The following is an 18,861-nucleotide window of genomic DNA, read 5'->3' on the forward strand; positions in this document are numbered from 1 at the left end:
TGGCTCTGCCATGGCAAGGGGAATTGGCAAAAATCATCACCCCCTCTTAAGAAAACTTCACACTTCCAAACACAATGTTACCTGTGACATTAACAAAGTTACTTTGGTTGCTATCTCTTTAGCCAACAGCTCTTCATGCCTGGATTGTTCTTTTTCATTGTTTTTTTAAAGAGGAAATCTGCATAATGTCCACCATAACCAAAACAAATTCGGTAATGGGCCACTATACAAAACTCAGTGGGAAGGCAGAGGTACTTGGTACTTCATACGTATATTGCTGGTGTTACATGCATGGCAGGTAATTCTGATTGCAGAGCATGAGATGCCAATGGATGGGTTAGGGCACAAGAGGGCACTCACTATTTTGTATGACGGTGCAGTCTTCAGCTATGCTTCACTATTTCACCATAGTAAAGCTTCACTATGCTTCAGCTGTGCTCACTATTTGTATGGCGGTACAGTCTTCAGCTATGCTTACATACTTTATCCATGAAGGAGGCCTTAGAAAATTAAAAACAGAAGAAAAGATATTAAAAATAAAATGAAAACATGATTGTATAAAGAAAAAATAACATAGCTCATTATTAAAAGCTAGCAGACAATGGTAAAAAGTGCCAATTTATAGTCACCCTGTTGGATTTGCAAGGCAAAAGATGAACAGAGGTGGTTTCCCATTGCCTGTCTCTGTGTAACAACCAGGATTTCCTTGGTGGTCTAAATATTAACCAAGGCCAGCCCTGGTTACCTTTATGAGATCTGAAAAGATTGGTCCAGGGTGGGCCATCCCAGTCAGGGTGACAATAGTGGCGCCAAAGGAAATGTAGCAGTTACAATGGGATTTTGCAAGCATGGAAGAAAAGGATGTCACTGGGTAATCAGAAGTTTCTGACTTTCTGTTTAATAATGGGAAAGGATATACCAGCTAGAGGAGGCAACATCTGAAGACCTTACTGTGAGGACCCGTATCATGACCCTATAAAAAGCAAATGTCAGATTTAAAAATATGATATAAAAAAAATTAAGGTCAAGGCTGATGATGCAAAATAAGATTAGACTATATTTTATCACTCAGTAAACATCTGTAATGGAACAGGTCCGTGTTGCCAATTCTTGGAGGGGGTTACACTAGGGTAACTCACTGCCACCACCTGTTATTTTTGGGAGGTTCCTGCTAGGAGGGATAGGGCTCCTTGCCCCCCTTTCCAACAAGGCCCCATCTCTATGCCCTCTGTTACCCAGATCCTGGTTACCATGGGGACCAATTACAACTCTGGGGCTCCCCTGGAGAAATAGCCATGTGCACACTGACTGTTTTCCTCCCAACCTGGGGCCTCTCTTGCACTAGCATGACCAAGATGGCAGGGGAATCTAGGTGGTACAGAGACTGAGAGCCAACCTCCAAAGTAACCCCCCCCCCCGAAAATATTTACAAGCATCCTTAAGCACAGCACTAGATCAGCAAATGGATTTCAAAAGAACATTGGCCATAAACACAATCCTCTCTCCCTTTTCTAGGCATACACTAACTGATGTTAAAATAGGGTAGGCACTAATGATCTTAAAAAGTTACAAGGTTCCTATCTATGGCCCATTATCTGGAAGACCGCATGCTCAGTAAAAGATGACCACCATGACTGACCACTGCTCAGAGGTCTGTTCCCTTTGAAGAACCAGAACCAAGACAGCTGTCCTCCTTAAAGCAAAAGTTTTTATCAAACCTGTGTCTCCATCCCCTTTACATCACTCCATCCACCCTCTTGACTTTGGCTGCCTAGGTTGCAGGTGAATCTTGGGAGCCCTCCTGGAAGGCATTCTGGGAAATCTCTAGGAATTACCTGGAGGCTTCTTAGCATTAAATACTTTAGGTGAGTTTCCTACCAGGGCCATTAGCATATGTATAGATGTAATCAGGGCCATTAGCATATGTCCATTAGCATATGTATAGATGTAATCTAGCAGGCAATAGAACTGACTTCTTGCCACTTCCAGAGAGGGGGGAAAATCCCAGACTTTTAAACTCAGAAGGAGGGGGGGTCTCCACACCAATTCCAAAAAATCCCTGAGTTCACTAACAGGCTTTGTCAGGGAAATCTGTTACTCTTGCAGCACTCTTTTTGAAGAATTACTGCAAGACTAACAGATTCCCTTATGAAGCCTGTTGGTGAACACATAGGGAATTTTGAGGATTTTAACTGAGTAATAAAATATATATTGTACCTTATTGGACATGGCCTTATTTTTTATCTCCTGGTAACTGGTATAGCCCTTTTATTTTCAGCTTTACAAATAATACAGTTCAAATCCCAAGCTTGCTTTCAAACATTTTTTTTTGTCTCATTGGGCAGGCGGGCTACTTCTGATTCCACATATACCATGAGAAGCCGAAGAAATGGTACCTTGGAGAGTTCAAAAAGTCTTTACTCCAGTATCTCTCGTAGCACAGATCTATCGTATAATGAAAGTGTAAGTGAGCTGTGAAATCTGATTCTTTGAAAAGTAATGTATTTGTTGCTGGCTGCATCGAGCCCTTTGGGGGATAGGCTATGTACAAATGTTTTAAAATAAAATAATAAATATTGGTAAAATCCCTCCAGACTCTAACAACGATGGTAAATGAAACTGTGATATATACCGGAGAGTACATAAAGTTGATGATGTTCTTTTAATCTAATGGTGGACCACTGTGGCTGGATTCTGTGACTGTTTGTAGGTTGTTTACTGCGTGAGTGACTACTGAGCAAAAGCTCATGGGGACCTGATTCATGGGGTCTTTGTCAAAAAATAAAATAACAGAGAATTAGCATTAGGGATATTAAAGGATTTATCATGTCCTCTAATTTAAAAAACAACATATAAGGCTAAAAGACAGAATACACAATAAAAACGATTTTCATACAGATTTACAGCCACAAAAAGTCCAAGATACACATCAATGTTACTGATTATTGTTTTATGCTACATTCACTGATATTACTATATATTATTTAGCACTCTACAGGTAGAGGAAGAAGAAGATATTGGATTTATATAGTCAATCTCAGAGTGGTCACAATCTCCTTTACCTCCCTCCCCCCCACAACAGACACCCTATGAGGTGGGTGGGGCTGAGAGAGCTCTTGCAGCAGATGCCCTTTCAAGGACAACTCCTACGAGAGCTATGGCTGACCCAAGGCCATTCCAGCAGCTGCAAGTGGAAGAGTGGGGAATCAAACCCGGTTCTCCCAGATAAGAATCCACACACTTAACCACTGCACCAAACTGGCTCTCAGTTTGTACAGTTGTATTGTTTTCAGTTAGATTGTCAGTGCTGTGGAAAAGTAGCCGCCTCCCCTTACCTTTTTAAGGCATTGCTAAGGTGCCACTAGACTTTGTTTATTTGTATTATGTGCTTTGTTCTGGTCTTCAGCCAATTCTGTGTAAAGCAAGACTGGGACCCACTGTTACAGTGCTGCTTGCTTCGTAAGCTTCAGTGCACTATATTTATTTATTTGGTATTTATGCCCTACTTTTCTTCACAACTGGCTTACAACATCATTTCCCCTCCTGCGGTTTATCCTCATGATAACCCTGTGAGGTAGTTAGGCTGAGAGAGGGTGACTGTCCAAGGGTTACTTGCATCACTGAGGTTGCAATCGGACACAATTTGGCCCAATATAGTTGCTGTTCCCTTATGGATTCAATGGACTCATTCACACAGCCACATCTGGTGCACATTCCCCAGTCATACTCACCCAGTCATATGACAAGTTTGATGAGGAACAAACAGCCAACTGTTCAGTGCTTACAGATGTCCGTACATTCATCCTGCATTTCTGGATGTCTGAACACGCAGGAACACACACAAAACAGATGGGAAGGCTGAACCCTCCAGTCCAGGGGTGTCAAGCTCGTTTGTTATGAGGGCCGGATCTGACATAAATGAGACCTTGTCGGGCCGGGCCACGTCGAGTTGGGCTGAACCATGTGTGTACCTATATAAGATTAGGTAGCAGAGATATAAATTTATAAAGAACACAGACAAACACAAATATATATTGTTAAAACTTAAAACATGCTTAAAATGCCAGCACTCGTTGGTCTTAAAGATGCTTTCTTTTTTCCCATGGGATCCAGGGAACTTTGCAAAGGAAGCTCTGGCTCTTTCCTTCCTTCCCCAGGGGTCTGAGGGGTGGGGAGTCTCAGCCATTAGAAGGAATAGAAGCTTGGCTCAGTAGCTCTGCTGTGCAACTGAGAGAGCCTGGCAAAGCAAGCTATTCCTCCCCAAGGGAGGAGCCTCAGCGAATGGAGAAAATAGAGCCCAGTAACTCCTGTGCAATTGAGCAAGCCTTGCAAAGCAAACTATTATGCAGAAGGAAGCAAGATATAGGGAAAAGGAAGCAGATGACTGCCAGTTGCTCAGGGGCCCGATAGGAGCCCTCCTGGGGGCCTGATTCGGCCCCCAAACTGTATGTTTGACACCCCTGCTCCAATCCATTCCAGGCAAGTTTTTCCCCCTTACTCAGATGTATGCATAAAAGTATGCGCCAGGAAAACATTGTTTATTTAAAAAATCCTGAACCACACTGTAAAACTGTGAACAATCTACCATGGGCCCTTTGCACTGTAAAGGTTCCTCAGGGTGCTGTGTCTGAGATTCTCTGTTCCCAAATGAAATTAAGATGTTAGTGGTGTGCCCATACCATGCCAACCTTCTAGTCCGACTGAAGCCTGAGTAGAAATCTGAGTGAACCTAGATCTCCAGATTCTAAGTCAACACTCTAACTAATATACCACACTGGTTATCATACTGTGCGTTAACACCTGAATATTTAACAGTAGACAGCAACACTAAATTCAGCAAGGCTCTTCTTGCTATAATACTATGCTGATTGTGCTCTGAAAAATTAAAATAGGTCTACCTTTGTGAGTTGTATATTGGAAATAACGTATGTATTTTCAAAAGAAATGATTGCTAAATGAATGCATATACGTAGTTTGTTCTATTTTTTGAGAAGAGTATTTCATCCAAAGCTTTCAATCCTTGCTTCTAAAGGATTTGGTGCATTTCATTCAAGACAACTTTAAGAAGAGAGAATGTGTCTTTTTTACCAAAGATGCCAAATCAAAGTAAGCAAATACTGACTGTCAGTTTCTGTAATTTTCAATTGCGGGTCTGTGATATGCCTTGGACTGTTTTAATGTGACATTAAATGGCATTAAATGAGCATCATCATGGTGGGGGGAACAGAACTCTGGGCTGAAATAGCATAATACCTCCCAAAATGGGCTTTCACTGGCAGTGCTGTGCAGATATTGTCACTGTTGTAGTATAGCAGTACACTGGTATTGCAGTGAGTTCATGATGTCTTCAGCATCAGACTACACCAAACTATGTCAGAGTAGGGATCTTCACAGGACTCCTATAACTTTTCAGCCAATGTAACCAAAACATAGAATTACATTGTTCATGTGGAGTAAGCTACTGCTGTTTGGAAAGAGGAGCACTAATGGAGCTGCAACGTTTTCATGGAAAGAACAGGGATGGATTTTTGACTTGAAGGTAGTAAAGCCCAGTTCCTGGATCTAGGGAAGCTTTTCTCTGGCAGCCCTAGGTACCACCTAAGGGGCTGTACCTCCTTGGAGATGTAAAGAGAAATTGGATTATTATTTCTCAGGGATTACTTTAAGTCATCCTGCATGGTGCAACAGGTTGGACTGGATGATCCTCAGGCCGCTTACAACTTCTTAACTGTATGATTCCATGATACCCCGGCCCCTCCCAAGCACATAACAGGGAATGGTCTATAAAGTCACATGCTAAAGCTCTACAGCTTTAACATGAATTAAACAAAATAAAATCTCTGCTAATCACTATCCAGACACCTTTTTAGATCTTGTCAGGTACTGCTGACAAATTCTAGGCTGGCCACAACTTTGCATTCATTTCATGACACAGACCTACGTAGAGTGTATTACAGTAGCCTCAACAGAGGTTGCAGCAGTTGCCAAGCAGAAATCTGACAGAGACATTTGCCTTTTTCACCTAGCACAGTAGGCAAAGAGCTTCCCTGGCAATTGCCACAATCAGAGGCTCTGAACACACATCACATCTGTTCCTGGAGCTTTTTAGAGGAAGTCCTGCATGCATTGCTAACTCTTTGTTGTACCTCTCTACTTGGTTAAATAATTAAACTCCTAGTAAATAATTCCTTCTGCTGGTCTTGTGTTTTTTAAAAATTGCCTAATATCCATAGCTTGCAAGGATTGAAATAAAGGATCTAGGCACTTTGGAATGGGTTGTTGTTGTTGTTAACCATTCAGTCCTGTCCGACTCCTGGCAATTCTATGGGCCAGCTCCCTCCATGTTTTCCACTCTTGTACTGTTTCTTTGAGTTGTTCCATGTTCAGGCTGGTGTTGACTTTTATGGTGTCTCGCCTCTGTTCTTTGGTGGCCTGGTTTTCTTTTTTCCTTTTTCCACTAACCATCCAAACACAATTGCTTTATCTAGTGAGTTCTTCCACATGACATGGCCAAAATAAGTCAGCCACAGTTCTGTGATTTTTCCTTCCAGTGGTATGTCTTGTTTGGAATGGGTTGACAGTTGCCTAAGATAGCTTGGGAAACTGTTCTGGGTATGGCATCCTGACAAAACAAGCAAGTAGAATGATGTGATGGTTAACTGTAACGTCTCTTTCTCCATATGCCCATCTTGGTAGTGACAACCTGTGTAAATGTGGCTACTTAAAATCTCAGCATATAGAAGGCACTAAGATTAATAGCCAAGAGAAGTGGAATTACAAGAAACACACCAAAGAACTCCCAACAGATGCCTTTGGAGACATTGAATTTGAGAACCTGGGCAAGAGAGGAAAGGTGAGTTAAAATGCCTCTCACTGTATGGAGGTTTAAGATGGTTACAGAACAGGACTGGCATACTGACAGACATACCCTGATAGTTGAAAAGAGGTAGCCATGTTAGTCTGCCATAGCAAAGTATAGCTAAAGTCCAGTGGCTCCCTAAAGATTAACAACATTTATTTCAATGCAACCTTTCATGAATCACAGCTCAAGTCTGACTCACAAAAGCTCACACTGAAATAAATACTGTTAGTCTTCAAGGTGCCACTAATGTTTGTTTTATGACAGCTATAGATAAGCATGAACCAGCTCATAAATTAAAGTTTGTGATGAGTTTTGGCTGGTTCATGCTTTGTGACGTCAAGTTCATGTCAAGTCAACCAGCACTAACTTTCTACAAACTTTGTAGCTGTTTGTGGAGGTTTGTAAAGGTTCACGAATGGAGACTGTGTATTCAATCAAGATCTTTACCAAACTTCAAACCAAAGGTGGGTGGGTGGAAGTTTCCCTGTGAACCACAGCAATACATGTCCTCCTTAGCTTGTATTGTATTGTGTAAATCCAATCCTCACCAAACTTGTAGAGCTGGTAGAGGAGAGCCAGCTGGAGATCCCCTGTGGGTTCGGTGTCTCTAGCACACCAGGAGACAATTCTACAAGGTCATGAACCACATAAACGAAACCGGTTAATTTGATGCCTAGAAGTTCCCGATGGTCTGTGGTTCACAAACCGGGCATATCACGAACCATGAATTGAACTGCATTATCCCAGTTTGCTTCCATCCCTATTGGCAATGGCATCCTAAACCAAATTGCACCCTTCTTAACTACTGATTTCTGTGGACTTAGAAGGGTATAATTCTGCTTAGGCTTGCATTGGGAAACTCCCTTTACATTCTTTATCTTTCCAAAAGTACGAGGCTATGTGAAAATGCTATTATCTTTCTACTGTTATACATTTAGAAGGAAATTTGGAGCAGTGGGTAGAAATGCAATGAATGAATGTAAAAATCTCAAGGGTTAAACAATTCCCTTTTATTTTAAGGCGTGGAGGACAGAACAGATTTTAATAATCCAGTTCTGGGTCAGTGCAAATATGTTGGGGTTGTCTAGCACATGCTTTATTCTGTTTAAGCATCACTTATATAACCAGCTGTGATTTGACAGCACATTTCACCATGAGAAGGAAATCCACAGGGTTAACAAGGCCTATTGATTTTTAGTTACTTACTGTTCCCAGTAAGTACTTACTTACTTGAATTCAGGAGGAGGTCACCTTTCTGAGGGTTCCACCTCCTCCTTCCCACCTTGCCCATTGAATAGTAGGTGCAACTGCATAACAATCCCAAGATGAGCTCCACCAGCTATTTTTCTAAAAAACGACCTCTTACTGTTTCCATTTATTCCAGATGTTTAATTAATTTAAAAGGCAAAAACCCAGCAGGACGAATATTTCAGCAGGGTCACTTGTCATTGTTAGGATGAGATTGTGAGAACTGTCCATTACAAAAGGATTCCAGGTGCTATATAATGCTTGCTAAGATACCATAAGGGGGTGGACGGGGGGGGGGGGGGGAGAAACCCACATTTAACCACTTGCCAAATTAAGCATTTGATTGCCATATTGTTGGAAATTTTAAAATGTGGGAGGAGGTGCTTTTTCTGAGGAGTTCCTTTGGGGGGGGGTACAAACACTAAAAGAATATATGCAATACTTCCTCTTCAACCCTAAACTCACTTTGCTCACATTTCTGCTTAAAGCACACTAAGTGTGTGATGTGTAGTTGTGTTAGCTTTTGTGGAAACAATAATCACACCTACCATTAAATTCATGAAGTCTGCATTTCTATGCACACCTGGCTAAGAAATGAGACTCATCCAGTTTTGTGGGACTTGCTGCTTAGTTATTCTGCATGGAAACCAGCTTAAAAGTGAAGAGAAAACTAGTTCTTCAGAATCTGCATTTATATTATTTACCAAGATGGATAAATCTTTGAAGATGCACACATTGCTCAAGGTTAGTTCTTTAACCAGTTCCTTATTCTGAACTTTTGCTTCATCAGAGGTTTTCACGAATCAAAAGAAGTTTCTCCACCTCCCCACCCACATGTTAATCTCCAGTGTGCAAACAGTGCACAGCTAGTTATTTAGCATCTCATCTAAATTAGCTACTGACTTAATATGGCTGAATGCAGCAGGATGCATGAGAATGAAGGTCTTGGCAAAATGAGACTAAATGGAATGTTTCGTCTCTTGTAAAAATGTATTTCTCTCTTTCTCAAGTATATTCGCCTGTCATGTGATACCGACTCTGAAACTCTCTATGACCTCATGACCCAGCAGTGGCATCTAAAAACACCCAACCTCATCATCTCTGTCACAGGAGGAGCAAAAAATTTTGCTTTAAAGCCACGAATGCGCAAGATTGTCAGCCGTTTGATCTACATTGCACAATCTAAAGGTAAACCACAGTCTATACCACTACGCCAGCTTGGTGTAGTGATTAAGTGCGCAGACAATCTGGGAGAACCGGGTTTGATTCCCCACTCCTCCACATGCACCTGCTGATGTGACCTTGTGCCAGTCACAAGTTCTCACAGAGCTGTTCCTCTCAAGACCAGTCTGTTAGAGCTCTCTCAGCTCCACCTACCTCACGGAGTGTCTCTTGTGAAGCGGGGAAGGGAAAGGAGATTGTAAGCTACTCTGAGACTCTTTCAGGTAGTGAAGGGCATGGTATAAATCCAGTTTCCTCCTCCTCCTCTTCTTCGTTTTGGCATGGGCAAAATCATGGGGGAATATAAAGTGAAGAGAGTGGGAAAGAAAAGCTTACATGCACTTCATACGCATAACCCTGGAGATCACCCTGTGATTGAAAAGTATAATGTTATACTAAGTAAAGACAAAACTAAATGCCGCATTTTTTAATGAGTTGGTGTGAGTTCCCTTGATACAGTTCCCATTTCCATGCAGTCAAATAGCAGCTTCAGGAAACTGATTGCCCAAGAGCCATGGGGGGCATTATTTTCGCTTCTGAGAGGTTACTTTGGCACTAAATACTGTGTAACCAGGTGCAAGAAGTCCCACGGCATAGAGTGGTAAGCTGCAGTACTGCAGTCCAAGCTCTGCTCATGACCTGAGTTCAATCCCCGCAGAAGCTGGGTTCAGGTAGCTGGCTCAAGGTTGACTCAGCCTTCCATAGTCAGTAAAATGAGTACCCAGCTTGCTAGGGGTAAAGCATAGATGACGGGAGAAGGCAGTGGCAAACCACCCCATAAAAAGTCTGCCATGGAAATGTTGTGATGCAATGTCACCCCAGAGTCAAAAACAACTGGTGCTTGCACAGGGGATTACCTTTACCTGTTTAACCAGGTGCAACTCATAGCCCAGCAGGAACTCATTTGTATTTTAGGCCACACCCCCAGAATCACCATTGTTTTGCAGAAAAAGACCAGCAGGAACTCATTTGCATATTAGGCCACACCCCTGATGCTAAGCCAGCCACAGCTATGTTCCTGTGTGTTCCTGCTAAAAAAAAGCCTTGCAGTGGCACTGTGAAAGAATGCGTTTGATGGGATTTAGAGAATACTTCCTACATGTTTCAAACTATAGGTCAATTCACATGTTACAAAGTCAATATGAGTGACATGAGGACTGTTGACTTGATGTTTGCTGGGAGTTCTGTGCTGGGAATTTGATTCCCAGGCACACATGGGCCCAAATTAGACAGGGACCTCAGCACATGGGTTAAGGGCACTTAAGTGTTTCCCCATGCAATTTTCCCAACCTAAAAAGCCTTGGCAAGCTGCTATTTGCTGTGCTAGGGAGACTTAAGTATAGCCCTCAGTATCTGTGGTGGTGGTGAAAGTACTGTCAATTTAAAGCTGGTTCATGGTGACTTTGTGGGGTCTTCAAGGCAAGAAACATTCAGAAGAGGTTCGCCATTGCTTCCTCCATGTCATGACGCTGGTATTCCTTGGTGTTCTCCCTTCCAAATACTAGCCAAGGCCAAACCTGCTTAGCTTCCAAGAACTGACAAGATCAGCCTAGCTTTGGCCAATATGTATATATATACACACACATATATGTACATTTCCCCAATGTGGCAAATATTAATTTTATTTTTAAAATTTGTACCCTTTCAGCCTCATTAGGGCAATCAAGGCAACTAATGAGCTCAGTTTCATTCTAACTTTCATCTCATCCCAAGACACATCAGTGAGACATCTAGGAATATATACCCCTCTTCAACACTGATGTTGTGTAATGCCAGGTCCATAAACAATAAGACTATGAAGATGCAAAATGATAACACAGTGCAAGATAGAATGCATGATCAAAATAAGGTCACCTTGAAATAACTGATCCCACCAGGTTACTCAGTCCTCCATCAGTCTCATCTGAGCGGGTTGTTCCTTCAGGGCACTCCTCACCCCAAAGATTACTGGTATTGATTGTGTTGCCATAGTTTGGGACACTGAGGAGAGAGTAGCTGCCTATCTGGTGTACTGACTACCTAGCACTCCAGTGGACAGTCTACCAAGCCTGCTGGAGGTGATATCGGGCTGGCCTCGGAGTTCCCAAGACTGATAGTGTTAAAAGACTTTAGCATCCATGTTGATGCTGCCGCCTCCTAGCAGGCGTTGGACCTGGTGTCTTCCATAGCAGCACTGGAACTCTTGCAGATTGTATCGGATCCCACACATCAAGCAGGACACACATTGGATTTGATCTTTGGTGTGGTGATTGACATGGATCTGATTGCAAAGGATGAAATGCCATGGTCAGATGATTTTGTCCTGAAGGCCCAGCTGGGTGTCCTAGCCCTTCTCTGTCTAGGCAGTGAATAGATTTATGCTCATTTGTGGAGACTAATGGACCCCATTGGGTTCCAGAATACTCTGTGGGATAGGATTTGATGCCCCCTGGTGATTTATTTGGTGCACTAATAGAGGACTGGAATTCCCATCTCTCTGAAGCCATTGATGAAATTGCTTCCTGGTGTCCTCTATGTTCCTGATCTAAATTATTCTCCTGGTATACTGTGGAGCTCAGCGGGATGAAACAGGAGCTTAGATGACTATAGTGAATTTGGTTGCTTATTCATGAAGCTGAAAGAATTTATGAAATCCTAGAGTGTGGCAGTGAAGGCTGCTGTTATTGCTTGATCGTACAGAAGCATTTGACACAATCAGTCATAATTATTTGGCCCACTGCCTTGCCAGGGTAGGAGTTTGAGGAGTAGTCTTGAAGTGGCTTACCTCATTTCTCCATGGTTGGGGACTGAGAGTGGCACTGGGAGAGAAGGTGTCAACCAGGCATCCCCTGGTATGTGGAGCCCCTCAGGGGGACAATCCACTCCTCAATGTTGATGAGCATCTATATGCACCCCGTTGCCCAACTGGTGTGGAGTTTCAGGCTAGGATACCATCAGTATGCTGATGACATCCAGCTATATCTGTTCATGGGTGGCCACTGGATGTCACCCCAGCAACTTAAGTTGAGGGGTTGGAGGCTGTGGTGGGATGGCTGAAACAGAGATGGCTGTGACAGAATCCTGCCAAGATGGAGGTTCCGTGGCTGGGTAGGGAGGACATGGGTTTGGGACACTTACTCCTGGTTCTTGACAGCATACCCTTAACACCAATGCCTGAGCGTGAATCTGAATGCCTCCATGTTAATGGTCCCCTTTTTTTGGACACTGTGTGACAGAGTATTGGACTGGATGGGCCATTGGCCTGATCCAACATGGCCTCTCTTATATCCCTGGGGCCTCTAACATGAGTCATTTGATGAGATCCCACTTTATATGCTTTTAAAAACATCAAAGTAACACCCGCCTCCAACTGGAGTATTTTTTTTTGTTTTTTAACTTTATTTAAATCAAATATGGAAACACATAAATAAAAAATAAACCAAATTATAAACATCCTTTCCCACTTTATACAGTCTAAATTCATGTCCGAAGGGGTTGATTGTGGATTTTCTCCGATCTTATTAACATCTCCTACCTAGATAAATCAAATAGCAAGACAAAAATATTTACATAAATACAGCCTTTACATCATTTTTTTCCCCAACCAATCGTAAAATTTTTTCCATTTTTCCAAAGCTTCACATTTTGACATTCCTCTATTCAAATTAGTTAAGACATCCAGTTCAGCAACCTGTAATATTTTCGAAACTAATTCATCTTGCTGAGGAGGACTCTTTTGTTTCCAGAATTTGGCAAACAGAATTCTGGCCGCCGTCAAAATATAAACTACTATATATTCATCTTCACGTGGGATCTCATTTCTAACAAAAGAGAGTAATATTAATTCTGCTTTAAGTTGTATATTTGTCTTTAATATCTCGGATAGTATTTTATGCACACCTACCCAATATCTTTTCGCTATTTTGCATGACCACCATAGGTGGAAGAACGAGCCGTTCTTTGTACCACACTTCCAACACTTCGCCGAGATGGTTGGATTAATTTTATTCAGTTGGAAGGGCGTAATATGCCATCTGTGGAAGAGCTTAAAGACATTTTCCCTATAATTAGTCGGTTTTACAATCTTATAGTTGATCTTCCAGAATAAGTCCCATTGTTCTAAAGTTATATTTTTGTTGAAATCTTTTGCCCACTTTATCATAGATACCTTAACCGATTCATCCTCAAGCTTCATTTGTAGCATATAATTGTACACTTTCTTAATCACTTTATCTTGTCCTATAGTTAGTATTCTATCAAAGTTAAAATCTTCCTTGGTAAAACCAAGCAATTTATCTTTATTGTACTTAGTTATTATTTGCGTCATTATCCACCAGTCCAATTTTATCCCCAGGGCTTCTAAATCCTCTTTCTTTCTCAGTTTGTTCTTTCCATCAAGCAAATCTATATATCTAATCACCTTCATCTTATTCCGTAAGTGGGGTTGTACTGAGGCCTCTTCGGGGGAGACCCATCTAGGTGTGATATTACTGTATACTTTTCTCTTAATTTTCAGCCAGACCTCATAGAGGGATTTTCTGATCAAGTGACTTCTAAAATACTTTTGACTTTTTTCTATGTACCAAAGATTAGCGTGCCAACCTGCCTGAAGATCGAACCCTTCCAAAGCCAATATACAATTATCTTGTAGTGTTATCCATTCTTTTAACCATACAGTAGCACATGCCATATGATAGATCTCAAGGTCAGGAAGGCCTAGTCCTCCGTTTCTTTAGAGTCAGTTAAGATCTTCCATCTGACCCTCGGCTTCTTTCCTTGCCAGATGAAGGATCTTATCTGTTGATTTAGTTTATTAAAGAAAGGTTTCCTAGCTGCAAAATTAATCATTTGTAAAAGAAACAAAACTTTAGGAAGTATACTCATTTTAATTAGAGCCGCCCTTCCCATAAAGGATAATTTTAGGTTGACCCATTTTTTTAGAACTGAATCCGTATCTTTTAACATAGGAACAAAGTTATTTTCATATATAGAGCTACATTTATTTGTTATTTCTACACCCAGATACCTTACTTTTTTTTCCATTTTAAACTCCGTTTTCCTTTCCAGGTCTTGAATCTCTTGTGGGGTCATATTTTTAGTCAAAATTTTTGATTTTTGTTTATTTACCTTTAACCCCGCAACCTCTCCATATTCATCTAACTCCTTTAAGACCTCCTTGACTGATTCTAAAGGATTTTGGAGAATCAACACCATATCCGCGTATGCTAGAAGTTTATATTCTTCCCCTTTTATCTTTAGTCCTCTAATTTTAGTATTCTTTCTTATAACATTATTAAGGATTTCTAATGATAAAATAAATAAAAGAGGGGATAAGGGACAGCCTTGTCTTGTACCCTTGCCTACAGTTATCTCCTCGGTCAAGTCACCATTTATAATTATTTTGGTTACTTGTTTATCATAAATTGCTTGTATGTTCCTGATAAAATCAGACCCCAAATCAATTTTAATTAGTATTTGAAATAAAAAATTCCAGTCTACATTATCAAATGCCTTTTCTGCATCAAGAAAAAAAAGAGCCACGGCCTTATCCCTATTTAGTTCATAATATTCTAATATATCTAGTAACATCCGAATATTAGTACGCATATGTCTCCTGGGAAGGAAGCCTGTCTGATCTGAGTGTATTATTGTATTTAGAATTTTTTTCATTCTGTTGGCCAAAATAAGGGCATATAACTTATAGTCCACATTAAGCAAAGAAATGGGTCGATACATTCTAATATCATCAACTTCTCAATCTGTTTTCGGGATGAGGATAACATTACTGGATCTCCAAGATGTTGGTAATTTGGCTGAGAACCAGACCTCATCTATTAGATTTTTAAAATAATTTATAATAATATCTTTAAAAGTAATGTAATACTCTGGAGGAATACCATCTGGACCAGCCGCCTTATTTTTCTTTAATTTAGTCCAAGCTTCCTCTACTTCCCACATCGTAATCGGGTCATTTAGAATCTTCTTCTTTTCCTCTGTTAGCTTTATCAATTGTTTATTAGATAAATAATCATCTTGTTTTTCCTTATTCAATTCCACCTTATTAAATAGCTTAGTATAAAAATCTCTTACTATTATCTTCAAATCTTCTATTCGGGTTTTATGTCTTCCCTCTTTATCTTTCAGAGCTTTAATTGTTTTCCTTTCTCTTTCCTTCCTGATTTTATACGCTAACCATTTTCCTGGTTTATCTGCCTTTTCAAAAAATTGTTGTCTAGAATAAGCTATCTTCCTATCCATTTCTTCTAAAAATAATAAATGAACCTTATGTTGCAAATCTCTAATTTCCGTCTTAATATCCTGCAAAGACGGATTCATCTTTAATTGTCTTTCTTTTTTCTTAATTAGATCTGTCAAATTCAGGAGAGTTTTACTTTCTTCTCTTTTTTTATTTGCGGAAAAATTAATAACTAATCCTCTAAAAAAAGCCTTACTAGTTTCCCAGACTGTTGTATGTGAAACCTCCTTCTGTGCATTTGTTTTGAAAAAAAAATTAATTCTTCTTTTATAAATTGCATAAATTTTTTGTCTTTCATCAGACCTGCATTCATCCTCCATCCTGAGGATCTTCTTCTACTGGGCCCTATAGATAGAAAAATAGGGCTATGATCGGCTATAGTAGAGGGTAGAATTTCAACATCTTCGATTAATTTCGCTAAACCTAACGATAACCAAGCCATGTCTATCCTTGACTATGACTTATGCCTATTAGAAAAAAAAGTATAATCTCTCTTATTCGGGTTGATAGAGCGCCATGCGTCCACTAAAACAAATTCTTCTGCCATTTTGAAAAAAGCCTCAGGTAATACATTACTTCCTGACAACTTATTATTCTTATTTCTTTTCTTTTTATTGGGGTTTCTAGGACTTCTATCAATTTTGGGAACACTAACTGCATTAAAGTCACCAATGACACAAATATTTTCATACTTAGACTTTGTCACCTGATAATACAAATCCTTATAAAATAGCCCCTGCTTATCGTTGGGTGCATACACGTTTATCAAGAGGAATTTATGTTGGTCTTTCATTATTTCGATGCCTTGGCATCTTGTGTCCCTAGTTTCAAAAATTAATTCAGCTTGAATATCTGACTTAATATATGTTACTAATCCTCTCTTCTTTTTTTCTAATTCTGAAGTTATAATCGCCTTTCCTAATCTTCGATTAATTAACAGATGTTCATCTTTCTTTTTTATGTGGGTCTCTTGCAAACAGATAATGTCTACGTCTAATCTTTTAAGTTGTAAAAAAGCTCTTTTTCGTTTCTGCGGGGAATTTAGACCATTAACATTCAACGAGATGATTTTCAGTTTACTAGCCATCGCTTTATTGTAAAGTTTCTACTGTTCAGTTAATTGGAACTTCTTTTTTTTCTGCAGCCTCGTTTCTCTCTGGGACAGTTCCTCACCTACGGGTACCTCTCCTTCCTCTTTTTCACTTACATCCAGGAGGTCTACCAGATGCATGGACTCTCTCGGTAGTGTCTGCCCCTCCATATCTTTAAAAATTTTCCCTCTTGGTTTCCTTTGCCAATTCTTTGTATGATTCTTAATAAATTCATCTAATTTGTAAACAGAGTCAATCTTGAATCTAGTGTTTGCATAGGTAAATAAAATACCTTCCGGGACCAACCATTTATACATAATACCTTTTTCTTGTAACATCTCAGTTAATCTCATATAATCCTTCCTCCTGGTCCTTATACACCATGGAATTTCTTTCATGATCTTAATTCTTGCCCCTTTAATCATTAACTGCTGTTCTCTGGCTTCCTTCCATACCTTTTCTTTTATGGCCTTGCGCACAAACTTTACATGTACCTCACGGGCGAGTTCATTTTTTTTTGCATATAAGGTATTGACTCTAAAAGCAAAATCAATTTCCTTCTCTATTTCATCCCTCTCCATCTCTAAAATATCTATTAGAGCTTCCCCTATTATTTTTAATAAACTCTCATTCTTCTCTTCTGGTATGTTCAAAAATCTAAGAACATATTCCGCCTGGCCCATTTCTATATGGGCCAATTTACTATTGAATTCAGACTGCTTATGTTCTAATTCTCCCACTTTGTTTTCTGTTACTTTTAACTTATCCTCTATGGACTTGGTAATTTTGACCACTTCAGTAATGTCTCTCTTGGTATCCTTAAATTTATCGTCAAGACCTTCCAACTTGTTTGAAAGTCCCTCCATCTGTTTGGTTAAAGTAGCTTGCATCTGGTTTAAGGCCTCTAAAAAATTTTGCTGTATTTCTTTAATTGAATCTTGAGAAATTGAAGCTCCTACTGCTTTCGGTTGGCCTGGCGAGAATTTGGTTTTCCCTTGTTGAGACATTATTGAAATCTTCAAAGACACAGTTCTTCCCTATACTATAACAATTATACACTACAGCAAAAAGCAAAAATGATATAAACAGTTCAATTGTTCTCTTCAGTACCTAATAAATCTTCAACCCTATCCAGAACTACTAAACCCGTTTATTTCACTCTCACCCCAATACTATAAATTGCTTCCCCGCACAAGACTTGGAGTGGGCAAAACCAAAAGAAGGGACAGTAAATAAATATGTGAATAAATAAAGATCCAATCCAGTTAGATAAGAAGATTAGGGTGAGGCTATATAAACGTCTATAGATTCTTAAATATAAATAGTTTTCTACCTCTTCAGATTTCTTCCAATATATATCACCCCTTCGATCTAAATTTAAACACACACCCACTCTTATCCACCTATAGTTGCATTAATTAAATTAGCCTTCTCCCCAAAAGGCTGTCTAACTCAAATATAAGTCTCGAGTCTCTCATCCGTCAGTCTCTCTCTCTTCTTCTGTCACTCTCCCGCAACTTCACAACAAGCTAATGTCCATCTTCCATCACGCCCTTCCTCTATCACCGCACTGAGAAGTTCTCTAATCTTGCTTCATAGTCCTCAGCCTGTGTAGCACTCCGAACAGCCGTCTCCAACTCCGACTCCGATTCCAGTCTCCGCTCTTTCTCTCGTCTCTCTTCTCACCGTCCAATCAACTCCCGTCGCTTCTGTCACTCCCAAACGGTCCAAACCCAAGCAGGGCCAGACCGGGAAACACAACAAAAGATCCAGCCGAAGGAGAAAAAGAGCCAGAAGCACCCATAGCAAACTTCTCCTAAGCACTCCGGTATCCTCCAAAGCCTTCCGAGCCAACGAGAAATTAGGATCGCGCTAATAAGCAGTCCTCTCAGCGTCCTTTCGACTTCCTTTCAAAACGGATGCCTGTGGCTTCCGCCCCGCCCTAGAGGGGGGGGGGAGGAGCACACCAACCAAAAAAAAAAAAAGAATAAAAAAACCAGAACTCCAAAACAAACTCAAAAATGAAATATCTGCACCGAGCAAAAGAGAAAATAAACCGGAAAAGCCACCCAACAGCGCCTTCCACGCTCAGCCCCAGTGGTCCGGTGGCTGGAGCCTAGCTGTCTCCTATGTCTCCCTCTCTAAGAGAGTGTGCCAATGAATGATCTTCTATAATTTGAGTGCTTCCTCATTCTAAAGCAGTG

The 18,861-nt window shown here is 40.4% G+C and overlaps 1 protein-coding gene across 1 annotated transcript in view; it reads left to right on the plus strand.

Annotated features, from left to right (window-relative positions):
* The first annotated feature begins 2,349 nt into the window (after positions 1-2,349).
* The window catches only part of TRPM8 (transient receptor potential cation channel subfamily M member 8), a 111,995-nt gene continuing 95,483 nt past the window's right edge, over positions 2,350-18,861 (plus strand). The window contains exons 1-4 of the mRNA XM_060232453.1: positions 2,350-2,463; positions 5,033-5,106; positions 6,697-6,853; positions 9,121-9,298. Of these exons, the coding sequence (XP_060088436.1) occupies positions 2,374-2,463; positions 5,033-5,106; positions 6,697-6,853; positions 9,121-9,298 (499 nt within the window). The 5' untranslated portion in view covers positions 2,350-2,373. The remainder of the gene's footprint in view (positions 2,464-5,032; positions 5,107-6,696; positions 6,854-9,120; positions 9,299-18,861) is intronic.

The sequence above is a fragment of the Heteronotia binoei genome, chromosome 1 (genome assembly GCF_032191835.1).
Source record: "Heteronotia binoei isolate CCM8104 ecotype False Entrance Well chromosome 1, APGP_CSIRO_Hbin_v1, whole genome shotgun sequence".
NCBI lineage: Eukaryota > Metazoa > Chordata > Lepidosauria > Squamata > Gekkonidae > Heteronotia > Heteronotia binoei.